This window comes from Podarcis cretensis (genome assembly GCF_951804945.1).
Source record: "Podarcis cretensis genome assembly, chromosome: 2".
Classification (NCBI taxonomy): domain Eukaryota; kingdom Metazoa; phylum Chordata; class Lepidosauria; order Squamata; family Lacertidae; genus Podarcis; species Podarcis cretensis.
The window spans coordinates 76,568,424-76,581,981 of NC_137171.1; the positions used below are offsets into that span (position 1 = coordinate 76,568,424).

At 43.1% G+C, this 13,558-nt stretch overlaps 1 protein-coding gene across 2 annotated transcripts; it reads right to left on the minus strand.

Annotated features, from left to right (window-relative positions):
- Positions 1-542: 542 nt before the first annotated feature.
- On the minus strand, positions 543-13,502 carry GLT8D1 (glycosyltransferase 8 domain containing 1). Of its 2 annotated transcripts, none has more exons than XM_079967245.1 (10): positions 13,303-13,502; positions 9,914-9,973; positions 9,715-9,813; positions 8,314-8,530; positions 6,714-6,831; positions 6,254-6,338; positions 5,356-5,468; positions 4,325-4,491; positions 3,320-3,432; positions 543-2,587 (listed from the first exon to the last, which is right to left on the minus strand). In XM_079967245.1, exons 2-10 carry the CDS (start codon positions 9,927-9,929, stop codon positions 2,397-2,399), a joined length of 1,119 nt encoding a protein of 372 aa, XP_079823371.1. In that variant the 5' UTR covers positions 9,930-9,973; positions 13,303-13,502; the 3' UTR covers positions 543-2,396. The 2 variants fall into 2 exon arrangements, with proteins under 2 accessions (XP_079823371.1, XP_079823372.1); XM_079967246.1 differs by lacking the exon at positions 13,303-13,502 and adding an exon at positions 13,055-13,287.
- Between the last annotated feature and the right edge of the window lie 56 nt (positions 13,503-13,558).

The window sequence follows — 13,558 nt, forward strand, 5'->3', positions numbered from 1 at the left end:
TCCTTACTTACTTGGGTCCCACTTGTCAGCTGAAAAGGCCCTTCCTTGCCTCTGTTATATATAAATGAACTAAAGCAGAACACTTTAAGTGGCATGCTGAGGATAAAGGGTTATGTGCTGATTTACAATAATAGAATCATATGTTCCCTTTTTTGATGGAGCAGCAGTGGGCTATGTAGGAAGGGTGGTACAGTACTGAGAAAGATGTGCTGCTCTTACTTCAGTGCAGTGACCATTAGGCTCACACAAAGCACCCCTTTAAGGACAGATGCGATACATGAAGAATATGTCTCCTGCTTAAGATTATGAATACTACCATTTCTCCAACCCTGATGTTAGGGGGGAAAGCATACACATCATATACTTTTTACTGGTATTTGGACAACTGGGTAAAAGAGCACAGACAGGCTCAAAACACAGCTTATTAAATCTCCCCTTCATCTGAGTTTCCGGAGAATACCTTCCCTGGCCAGCAAAATAGTCCAGAAGAAGGTGGAAGGGCATACAGAGAAAGGATTAGTATCAAGAAAACTACAGACACGCAGAAAACCTCACTTTTTAATATGCTTTTAACTGAAATGTGTGGTTCTTCAATTATATACAAAAGCAGCAAGGGTTTTTTATTCAACCTGTCTACCAGGAAGGCATTATACAATTAGTAATGCTGTTCATAAACCTCCATGTTTTTTTTCATTCCAGCGAAGCAGGCAGCTATCTTGCCACAGCTTGTAATCCCACATACAACTGAAACAATGACAGAGGAACGATGATCATTTAGTCTTAGGCTCATGACCACCAAGCTCATGGGCTTCCAAGCTTAGAATGTGCACATACAGGTAGCACAGGTGCAAAAAAAAAAGAAAATTTAAAAGGTCCAAGGACGAAGAAGGGATGCAGGTCCCGTAATACTTTCAGCCTTTTACACCAATGGGCCCTTGCTCAGTTTTCAAGAAGTTAAAACACTATGTTTGGGGTGGCAGTTTATTGTGTTTTAAGATATATAGCTTACACATGCTGGAATGAAGCACCTTAAAATTACTTAAACACAAGTTTCATGGTGATGTTAATCTGTACAATTGTAGCTTCGGGATACGTAAGCGGCAAACCCGGAAGTATGTTTCCAGGTTTTTGCCACGCACGCATGCGCAGAAGTGCTCTACCGCCAAGCGCGCATGCGCAGAAGCAGTCCCTCAGGTTGCGGAAACCTTGGGATCCAACCGGAGCTCCGAAACGGATCCCGTCTGCAACCAGAGGTACCACTGTACTTTCCAAAATGTGGTGGTCCTAGGATTTACTAATTTTAAAAACACATTGGGTTGTACTCGTAGCGTTGATGTAAATGTTCCATCAGGTGCAAGGATTTCTCATTGTACCATAGAGCGTTCTCTCCCTGCATGTCCCCTAAATTTGTTCTGGGAGTAGATGTGGGAATTACCCACATAATAATGAATTTCCCATTTTTATCCTAACTGCAATCACACAAAAACTGTTCTCAACCTGCTAAAGGTAGCAGCAAAATGACACAAGTTCCTATTGTTTAGTATTTAATATGAATGTGTTAGGTTTTTTTGTATCTGTTGGCTCACTATCAACCTCAAGTCCTGGAAACTCACAGATCTTTGGCCTGGTGGCAGTGGGCATTCCCCCCCCCCTTTAGATTTACAGGTGTTTATAGATCAGCATATGCACTGAACACATGAAAACCACTAACTTTTGCGGGGTGGGATTTCGCTTCCAAATTGATAGGAACTCAGGCACAATTAATTTATTAGAGGGAGTGATATATTGTGAAGCACAAGTTACCATTCACATTTCAGTTGCCTGCACACAATCATAAAACTGAATATACATGAATTCATAAATTTCCTCATTTTTTAAGAAATAAGGGCTGCTTTACTGTTGATGGGTAGTTTTATTAAAAGAAACTTTACTATAAAAAATAGGTTTTGGAACGCAGATTTTTTTTTAAAAAATCCACAATCAAACTTAAAATTAGCTGTAAGAGTCTGACTGGATCTTCAAGCAATAGGAGGGATCCAGCAAAAAGCTTATATTCACAGGTTAAGTAACAGTAAAAAGTGGTAGCAGCTTTTTAGTACATCAAGTTGCTGTGCAACACATGAGACGCTCCCCCAGCACCAGCTGTCATAAAGTCTTGGGTGCAGCATCTACTGAAACATTTTATCCCTAGGAGGTCATTCTTTAATATCCCATCTGGTTGAAAATGCTAGTTTCGTGGAGGTTCCTCTGCTTGAAGAGGCTTCCTCTGTAAGCATGCATTTCAAGTACTTAAGTGTGTCTCCATTTTAAAACAATCTGAATGGACGTAGCATTACCAACTTCACTCAATGGTCTTGTCTGGTTCCTGAGAAGAATATGGAGTGTGTCACTTCGTCTTATTTTGCCTCGTAAGTGTCAGTGTGCCTCCGAATCAAGTTGAATTTGCCACTAGGGTCAGGAATGTACCATTTTTCCCAAACATCTGCGTAGGATGCGGTCCTTCCCCAGGGCTTGAAGTGTCCGTTCCAATGGAGTAGTTTGGCAGCTTTCACAAACTGTGGAGAGTATCTTTTGCCAGCACTTGAACCTTTGAATTGAGTAAGAAATGAGTGGATTTAGATTCCTATCCTGTCTTCTCTCAAAAGACTAAAGGTAAAGGGACCCCTGACCATCTAGCTGGATTCTATTAAAAGCTAGCAAGTCACATACTCAAAGTTCGCAGCTGACTCTTAATTTTCAACCATTGTCAAAACACTGATTTATCTTTCAAATATCCTTTCTTACCCCCATTGCAACTGGGATGGATGGGAGAATGCAGCAAGGATGCCTGAATAGCCATCACCAAAGTATACAGTCATACCTCGTGTTGCGTTAGATTCACGTTTCGTCTTTTCAGCTTGCGAACGTGGCAATCCTGGAAGTGCATACTTCTGGGTTTCGCCGCGTGCGCAGAAGCATTCTGCGTGCTTCACACATGCGCAGAAGCGCCACTCTAGTTGCAGACTTTTCAGGGTGTGAACGGCACACCGGAACAGATCGTGTCCGCAACTAGAGGTACCACTGTACCTAGAAATCTTCCTGTGTCCACATTTAACTGACCACTGAAACACCATGTTTCCAGAGCCATTTCACATCAAGGTCAAACTTCTCAAAATGTTGTAAAGGAAGAGGAAATTAAAGAATTTCGGGCAGACAAATCCACAGCTTCATTACCACACTTACCAAGGACTTGTAAAGGAGAAAATGAGGCCTATTGAAGCAACCATTTCAACCAGCTTAAGTCTCGCAAAGGTATCACATCCTCTTCCATTATACTTACCAAGATGGCGCACATTCCACATAGGATCAAGGTTTGAATGTCTCTTGTAAAATGCAATGAGCAGAGGGGGTGTAGTGATACTGCCTGCGAGAGTCCGACTGTATATTTCCTCTCTAGTCAGAGATAAGAAAGAAAATTTAACCAGCTAAAGATAGAAACACAATTCTTAAATAGGGTAAATATTCATTAATCCAATTGAGTGCTTCTCTTTTCAATCATTAATCATCTTATTAATGAACAGAATGCTTCTGTTTTTGTACGTTTTATAAAACATTTTGTTTACAGCAGTGTTAGGCACTGTACAGCAAAAGCAACTGACATACTTTGTAATGAGCCAGAAAAATAAATGGAGGAATCATCCGAGTGTTAGTGTAGCCCACCTAAGAAACTCAGCTGCAAATGAGTATGTACCTTCTCTCAGGCATTGTCCACCACTTGCAATATAAGGAAAACATTTGCAAGGCAATAGTAACAAGGATTTCAGAATGTGTGACATGTTTGGCTATTCAAAAAGCTCAGTATCGAGAGTACTGAATACTATTTCCTACGCAAAAGGCTCAAAAAGTAACAGGCAGAATAGGAGCAGAAGGAAAAGCCTGAGAAAGAAATGTGGGTGGACCACCTAATAGCAGATGGTTAAGGTGATCATTCAGGACAACCTTTGGAACTGTGTTGGTAGAAATAAATAAAGGTGGTTTTCATGGTCTGAGATTGGGGCAGCGGCATGTTTAAAGAACAAGATAGCTGAAGGGATTTTAACTGAAAGGTGACAGACCTGAAAACAATTTATATTCAGGGCTAGTACGCTGAAGTAGATTCAGAAAGTAGCCTGGTGTCAGTGCAAAGATGATCCATGCATAGAGAAAGATTATCATCAACATGGTAGAAAGACCTGAGAAATACTTCTGGCTGTTCATCACTCTCCACCCCCACTGGCACACACAATGCTGTGTTAGGCTCAGTCCCCCAAGTGGCAGTGCTAAGCAGAAATATGGGCACACTCACACAACATTAAGCGCCATCCATTTCTCCAGTTGCTGAGTGATGTTCTGTCGTTTCCATTCAGTTAGATTTGCAACAAAGACGCCCGGATTGAAAGAGCAGGTACTTGCTTTCATGGACAGCTTCCGAATTGCTTCTTTTTTATAATCGAGAAATCCAATGTAATTGTACTGAAAATTAATAGAAACTGGGTCTCTGTTTCAGTTACAAGAATCCCCGGAAGTCTTTACTGGTTATACACATCTCTCTCTACAGAAAGTTTCACTGCCCAACCCCTCTATTTGCAGAGGAAAAGATACCCCAAATGGAGATGCTAGCTTCACCAAAATGTGATGATATTTAGCAGTTTTATTTGTTTTTGTTTATTAGCTATTACATTTCAAATACCTTGAAATAACTATACTGAGGCAAGTTGAGTTAAATACAAAAAGCCATCTGCGCCTTTCTGAATCAGCCACATTTTGCTTATGGCCATTATGTTCCATTGCCCATTTGGGTGGGGGGGAATGGAGGCTCCCTTCCTATGCAGCATACAGATTCTGAGAAGTAAGGAACCATCTACATTTATTCAAAGATAGCCTCCTCTTCCTGGCTGTTCAGCATACCAGAGAGGACAACCTGCTCCTCCTCGGTGCTTAGAACAGGAAGTTGAAAGCGTTGCTTCAGATTACCATAAGGGAGAAGCAGATCTCCTGAAGACATGAGGAAGAAGACCACAGTCCCTGGTATCCTAAGACCACTCCACCACATTTTGTAGCCTTCCCATGCAGACAGGTACAGGCATTAACCATTCCCTGAAAATTATACAGACTACTGACTGATAAGGGCCAGGAATATATAGCATGCCCAGGAAGAAGCTAAGGTTCCCAGTCCTATAATACAGGTAAAAAGGGGGCACTTGGCTTCATTCAATGCTTTGGAAAACCAAAAGGCATAAAGAACTCCTGTAAAACAAACGCAACCACAAGGGTAGAGGCAGCCTCTAAGAACTGGGGCCTGTAACATTCACTTTCTTCTTTTACAATTATTTGCACCTGGTTTCCTGCTCCACGAACTGCAAACTTATTTGAGGTAGAGTCGCAGTCATCTGAGAATGCAGCTGCATGACCCTGTTGCAGTGGAGTGTTGTAAAGTTCAAAGATATCATCTGAAAAAGCAATCCAAGCAAAGAAGAAATGGTAGTTCAAAACAAATTTTAAAACCCCGCCTGCCATTCCGCCCCTGCCCACCACAATCATTTTCAATAGCTGCAAATACTGGAAACAAGTGTTATTTTTCTGATTATGATGGTTATATGGGCATATGCCACACAAAAAAATCTCATTTGATAAGAAAACCCCGAAACCTGCCTAAAGCAGCTCTTTAGATCCCAGACACAGTCTTGCCTCTGAGAACTTCATTTCATTAAAAACAGGGCTTTATTCTCATGTATGCACAGAAGTGAAGAGCAGTGTGGAGCTTAAATACATATTTTGCAAATATAAACCATTTCATCTACAAATACTTTATTATTTAAAATGCCAAATTCATTCCAACATGCTCTAGAGAAGCCTTACTTCAGTCTCTAAAGCTGGGAAGAGTACAGATTTCATGGAAAGCTCAAATCAGGGTGCAGAGTTCATAAGTCAATTTCATATTTCAAGTTAAAACAGCAGTTTTAATTGCACTAAGAAGATACTGCACTAATTAATTTTGTGAAACTGTATTTCCCCTCCTAAAACCAGTATAACTTCCTTGGAATTCTAACGTAATGTGTTTCCTACATTACAGGAGGTTGGACTAGAATATCCTTGGAGGTACCTTCCAACTCTATAATTCTATGACTTCATCCCATTTCTTTAGGTGGGCTAAAATCTGTCCCCTGCCCTGAGACAGGATAGGTCTACAGAAAGACGTTTCCATCTCTGAAAATATTTGCAGGAAGAAAAGTACCTTGAACAACCACATCATCATCCAAGTAAATGGCCTTTTCTGCATTAGGGACCCAAGTAGGCAGATAGAATCTTGCAAAGGTTAGCTAGGTAGAAACAAAAGGGAAGAAGAAGAAGATGAATGAATGAATGAATGAATGAACGAAAGAAAGAAAGAAAATCTGACATGCCAGACACTGGTTTCAAATAACCATAATCTCTCTTAACAATATATTTTGATCGTTAACAAAGCTTATAGTAAATAAACAATTTATTGAAACTTAAGATGCTGGTAGAATTTTCAACCGTCCCAACTTAATTTGATGAATACAATCAAGTTCTTCTCAAGTTCTTCTATTAGAGTTCTTCTCTAATAGCATCAGTAGTTACAAGTCAGATTTTTCAAGACTGCCATATCTAAGTATATATTATCTGCAACCTGAAAGGAAGTTAAAATAATATAAATCAGTGCAAGTACTCACAGGTTTAATCGAGTCTGGCATTTCAGACTTAACCTGCACTTTTCCATCCAGCATACGAGGGTCAAAATCCAGTATTTGGTATTTCACATTTTTCAGACTAGTTTTACTAAGCCATGATCTGTACAGGGAAAAGAGCAGTAAAAATGTCACAGGTGGCTGCAGTGCCTATTTCCAGCTCCAGTTGGTTTGCCAGCTACAGACTGGGATAGCCTTTCCAGTGATCCATGCTATTGTAATCTCACATCTAGACTGCTGTAATTTGTTTTATGTGAGGCTACCATTGAAGACAGTACAGAAGCTGTAACTGGTGCAAAATGCTACTGCCAGATTACTGTGTGGCATATCAAGTTGGAGTCACATTACACCTATGGTCCATTATCTCCACAGGCTGCCCATAAGCTTCCAGGCTCAGTTCAAATGATTGATGTTAAATTATACCGTAGATTCCGGCGTATTACGCAACTGGGCGTATAAGACGACCCCCCAAATTGGCAGCTCCTCCCGGCGCGGAGCCTGCAGCCCATTGCTGCTGCCCAGCAAAGCTGCCGAAGCTGCCACCGCAGCAGCACTGGGTGGCGGGCTCCACTCCGTGCTGGCAGGAAGCTGCCCAGCAAAGCTGGCTTAGCTTCGCTGGGCAGCTTCCTCCCAGCGCGGAGCCCGCTGCCCAGCGAACCCATACCCGACATACAAGACAACCCCCGACTTTTTAGAGGATTTTCTGGGGTTAAAAAGTCGTCTTATATGCGTCTTATATACGGTAATTCCAACTCCAAAAATGATTTGGGGCCCAAATACTTGAAGGCAGTGCTTTTTTCTGGGGGTATGCAGGGGTATGCATACCCCTAAACATTTAAGAAAAAAGCACCGTTTGAACGACCACATCTTCTATTTTTCAGAGGACCTAGATGAGGATTGTGAAAGAAGAATATTTAGTTTTCAATACCCTGCAAGTCGGTTCTGAAACTGGTAACAGCGAGCAGCATCTGCAAGAGTAATTCTCTGAGATGTCTCTTCTTGATCAATCCTATTTCAGTTTGGCTATATGAACGTTCTGCTTGGCTATATATAAGCAGTACTTTATTATCTATAGCTTCTTGCAGAGAATAAAAGGTAAAGGTAAAGGTACCCCTGCCCGTACGGGCCAGTCTTGACAGACTCTGGGGTTGTGCGCCCATCTCACTTAAGAGGCCAGGGGCCAGTGCTGTCCGGAGACACTTCCGGGTCACGTGGCCAGCGTGACATCGCTGCTCTGGCGAGCCAGAGCCGCACACGGAAACGCCGTTTACCTTCCCGCTGGTAAGCGGTCCCTATTTATCTACTTGCACCCGGAGGTGCTTTCAAACTGCTAGGTTGGCAGGCGCTGGGACCGAGCAGCGGGAGCGCACCCCGCCGCAGGGATTCGAACCGCCAACCTTTCGATCGGCAAGCCCTAGGCGCTGAGGCTTTAACCCACAGCGCCACCTGCGTCCTGTATTGCAGAGAATACAGGATTACAAAACAGAGGACAGAGTATGTTTGCTTCTTCAAAGTAAGCATTACTAAGCCTGGAAACCTTTCGCAAACGAAAACCAAGGAAGAAAATTTCTCAAACATACTTTACCTCAGATGGTCCACTGTGTCATTCAAGGTGACAATATGGAAGGCCACATTGGACTTGGTGTTCTGCTGAATACTGTTCACAGCTGCAATTACCCCACCAAGCCTATCATCAGATGCTGTAATGACCACAGGAATCTCCTTGTCATTCCAGTCCTCTGTCAACCTTTGAGGTGCCTCAGGTATAAAATCTATTGGCTGGAGGCCTAATGGACTTGAATCTGCAAAATAAGGGCATGATGTGCACAGGTTTATTATTTAAACAGCATTCTGGGAATGCCAATCTAATGTCACTCACTCTTAAGTCCTGTTAAATATCAAGGACAAAGTTAATTGCACGCTTTGAAGAGCTTAATTTTTGCTAGATACGCCTTACATAATTTTTCCACATTTCTTTAATTCCTCAAGTTACTTCCATTAGCAGGGCCAGCCCAACCATGAGGCAAACTGAAGCAGCTGCCTCAGGCACCCCAATAAGTGAGGCTTTGGAGGGGGAGGCCTTACGTGGTGGACAGGATGGGCCATGTGGTGAACAGTAGCAGCCAAGGGTATTTTACCAGACTTTAAATTGGGTGGCTAATCTGTGGCACTCCAGATGCAGATGAATGTCAACTGTCATTAGCCCTAGTTACCATATTTTTCACCCTATAAGACGCACCAGACCATAAGACGCACCTAGTTTTTGGAGGAGGAAAACAAGGAAAAAAATATTCTGAATCTCAGAAGCCAGAACAACAAGAGGAATCGCTGTGCAGCGAAAGCAGTGATCCCTCTTGCTGTTCTGGCTTCTGGGATAGCTGCGCAGCCTGCATTCGCTCCATAAGACGCACACACATTTCCCCTTACTTTTTAGGAGAGAAAATGTGAGTCTTATAGAGCAAAAAATATGGTACCATGGCTAAAGGTCAGGGATAATGTGAGCTGTAGTCTAATATGTCTAGGTGATCACTGGTGAGCCATCCCTTCAAATCAAACTTTTTATCTCTTCCTAATGATTGACTGTGATATTGCAATGAGATTAAAGTTTCTTTCAAGTAAGATGACCCTTAAATCATATGGCTTGATTAGTTTATTTGGGATATGCAGCTATGTTTTGTTTTTAATCTACCTACAGGTATATTTTGAGTTATCAAATGTTGTTCTATTTATTGTTTTTATGCAAATCACTTAGAGGTTTTTTATTATATTAAGCAGTATATCTTTATAAAGAAATAAAATTACTCTTGACATGAAAGCCGCACTTCAAATGGTTTGATATTTCTGTGAAATAACCGAGATGCAAATATATATTACAAAAACAATCTATGTGAAGGACATAATTTCACCAACGCAATGATTTGTTACCTCCCAAATAAACATTATTACTGAAGCCCAGACTCATAAAAATAAGAGAGAGAGATCATACCTGATAATTCCCTTTTCAAGAGATCACTGAGACCCAGTATGTTGTGATGCAACACTAGCAAAAATATAACAACAGCAAGCACCAAAATGAAAATGTTTACTGAAAGGGAACAAATAAAAACATGATTAGAATAATAATAATGGCCAAGTATGACTCAAGTATACTGATTTTTAAAATGTGCCATTTGGGGAAATAATACCTTTTCTGAACGTCATTTTTTCCTTTCACTCTGGATGAAGTGTTGAGCCTCTTCAAATGTCTACAAGAAAAACACACAATAGAGAACCATTCTGCAAACTTACAAAAAGGCATAACTGAGAGTACCACATTCAAATATAAAAAGTATTGTTCTGAGTTGTGAACAAAGATTTCAAGTAAATATCCACCTAGGATTCCACCATGCACACAACAAGGAGCATCTTCAGATATAATTTCCCAGACATCTTTGTCATGGCATTTTGCCAGCTCATACCGTTTATCCGATATGCTGAAAGCTATTTATGGAGAGAGTAAAAGAGTAGACTTGCACGTGTTTTCCTTAGAAGAGTACCACACAATAAGCTAACATCTATACATAAGCTAACAGAATGCAGCAGCTAGACTGGTGACTGGGAGCGGCCACTGAGACCATATAACACTGGTCCTGAAAGACCTATGTTGGCTCCCAGTACGTTTCCGAGCACAATTCAAAGTGTTGGTGCTGACCTTTAAAGCCCTAAATGGCCTCGGTCCAGTATATCTGAAGGAGCGTCTCCACCCCCATCGTTCTACCCGGAAACTGAGGTCCAACACCAAGGGCCTTCTGGCGGTTCCCTCACTGCAAGAAGCCAAGTTACAGGGAACCAGGCAGAGGACCTTCTCGGTGGTGGCGTCCGCCCTGTTGAATGCCCTCCCGTCAGATGTCAAGGAAATAAACAACTATCTGACTTTTAGAAGACATCTGAAGGCAGCCCTCTTTAGGGAAGTTTTTAATAACCAATATTTTAATGTATTTTTAATCTTTTGTTGGAAGCCGCCCAGAGTGGCTGGGGAAACCCAGGCAGATGGGCGGGGTAGAATAATTATTATTAGAATTAGAATTTTAGCAATTCAAAAACTGAAGTGACAGGGATAGGTTTGCTCGCAGGGGCAAAACCAATGGCAGTGCTGAAAGCCTCATCTCTCCCAGCTCTTAGACCCTCACTAAACCACCCATCTGCAAAGTGAGACAAATACAAAGCATTTTTGTCTACAAAGCAGGCTGCAATCCAGTTAAGGACAGATGACTTGGCATTCAGACAGTCCAGGTTTACTAAACCCATTCACCTCCTAGAATATTTTCACTGTCTGGTTTGTTCCACAGTAAGAAATTTTCATTGCTTGTCGCTACACTGTCTTCTTTAAGACATAACCAACATTCTGTCAGTTTTCATGTGAGCTGAGCTCCACCTGCCTTCTAGTCATCTATACTCCTGCTTCTCCTACTCTTGCAAAAAGCAAAGAGATGCAAGCTGCTTAAGGCGTCAAAGAAGATTCCTGTGAACAGACTTCTTGATAATCAGAGTCAATCTGTTGTTTCACAGTAAAACTAGTAATTTAAAGACTAGTAATAATAAAAAAGTTTTTAGCTATTCCTATTCTATCTGTAATCCATTTTAAGTCCCTGTCAGGGGAAAAAGGCGGGGTTCAAATAAATAAATAACTTCATTTCATACTTCATCAATTATCGATATGTGCCCACCAGACTTGAACATTTTTATACAACTTGACCATCCTTCAAATAATTGGTCCCCATTTTGGATTTATCATCCAAGGATATCAAGACCAGGGCTGGGGAACTGCCAGTCCATGAGGCTTCCTCTCCCTTGCTCCTCATCCCTTCAATTCAAAGCAACTAGGCTTGAAAAAAACTTCACAATGGAGTCAACAGGAGGATGTTTTCAAGCATAAAAAAATCCACACACAGAGAGAGTGCAATCATTCTTGAAACCCCATGTAGGGTTGTTTGCAAGTCTAACTGCCGGGGAGATGGGTTGCCAGTGTCCAGGCATCCACATTTTCCCCAGGTGATGAAGCAGAGGACTCTGAAACAAAAAGGGGAAGGCACGCAGGGCATGCCCCACAAGCCTTGCCACCCAATAAGCCTTCAAGGGCTATGAAGTGGCGCTACCATATTTGGACTCCATGGAAGGCTCAGCGCGGCCAGAGCTTTCCATCACAGGAAGATGGAAGAGGAGCTGGGTCCCTGTAAGAAAAACCCTGTACTCGGGTTGTAGACGTAATCCGTGACGGAGGCATGTCCGCAACCCACAGCGTTCGCATCCTGAAGCGCCTGTCTGCCCAATTTGGCGCTTCTGCGCATGTGGCGAAACCCGGAAGTAACTTCCGGGTTTCCAGTGGTCCGCAACCTGAAAACACGTAACCTGAAGCATCCATAACATGGGGTATGACTGTAATGGAGAAGGCTGGGTCCCTATAAGAAAAGCAGCGCCTTCCAGTACAGCTCACAATTAGGAGACAGCAGTGTAAACTTTGCTTTCACAGAGCACAGCCTGGGTGCCTGTATTCAGGGTATACCCTTCTCTATCTACCTCCACTCTGCCTAGTTTGTAGCCAGAACGTCATAATACACATATGGAGTGGAGATCACAGCTGGCGAAGGAAGGGTTAACTCTCCCCTCCCTGTGTACTGCAACCACCACCACCCTGCAGCAATTAGCCTTGAAACCACCTTCTATTGGTGCCAATCTTTGTTAGCCCCTTCCCTACACAGCTGCAAGTTCACTAAAGTTCACCCCCTCCCTCCATACCTCAAGCCAATGGGTGTGCATTGGGCAGCAAAACAGACAAGTACGAATGGGTAGGGTGTGCAAATGAGAATGAGTGTGCATGGGCTAGCAGGAGCCACATCCACCTCTAACATATGCCCTCAACATATGCTCCATGCAATGGGCAGCTCTGTCAATAAGGCAGGAGACCCTGAATCTCAGGGTTGTGGATTCGAGCCCCACGCTGGGCAAAAGACCTCTGCATTGCAGGGGGTTGGACTAGATGACCACCGTGGTCCCTTCCAACTCTACAATTCTATTATTCTATGGACCCTGGAAGATCAGCCATGAGGAGAGAATGTAGCCCTTGGCTTGAAAAGAGATTTAATTCTGAAGAATTAAAGGCAGGCAACTGCTTTTGCAGCGCTCCGTTGGCTGTTCGCTGTTCTGTCACCTACGTGCGTGGCCTGCAGCCTTTCCAGACCTTTTAAAGAAACTGACATTTAATTCGTTTTGTCTCGCGCGTTATTTCTAACCTTGGATCTGCTTGGTTCTGCCCACTGGCAATAATAATAATAATAATAATATCCTGCCCATTCGCTTTCTCACGGTGCAGTTGAAGTCCAGGGATGGGTCCCGTCCCACCCACCCCATCCCGGCTCACACACCAGTTATTTTGCACCCTCCCAAACGGGAGCAGCCCGAATCCTCAGACACCAGCGGAAAAGCGGCGCATCCGAGGGGATCTGCTCCTCCAGGAAAGTGGACGGCCAGAAAGGATGGCGCGTGGGGGATTGCGCGGACTGGTTGATCGACGCGACCGAGACTGTTGTTACCGTACCTCTTTCCCTGCTTCTTCTCCAGAAAGCGAGCGAGCCTCCCGCTCCTGCTTCCCTCCGCGCAGTCTGGCACCCGCGAGAGAAATGCCAACTCAACAGCGCAAAGTTGTCAGCAGCTCAAGTAGCTGCCCCACGCGGTGCCTGATCGGAAACAAGCAAATGCGCAAAACAGGCGCAGCCGCACAGCGCCGCGCAGGGCAGCCTTGTTCACCCGATGCGCTGAAACGACAAGTTCTGCCCTCGATCGGGGAAGAAAAA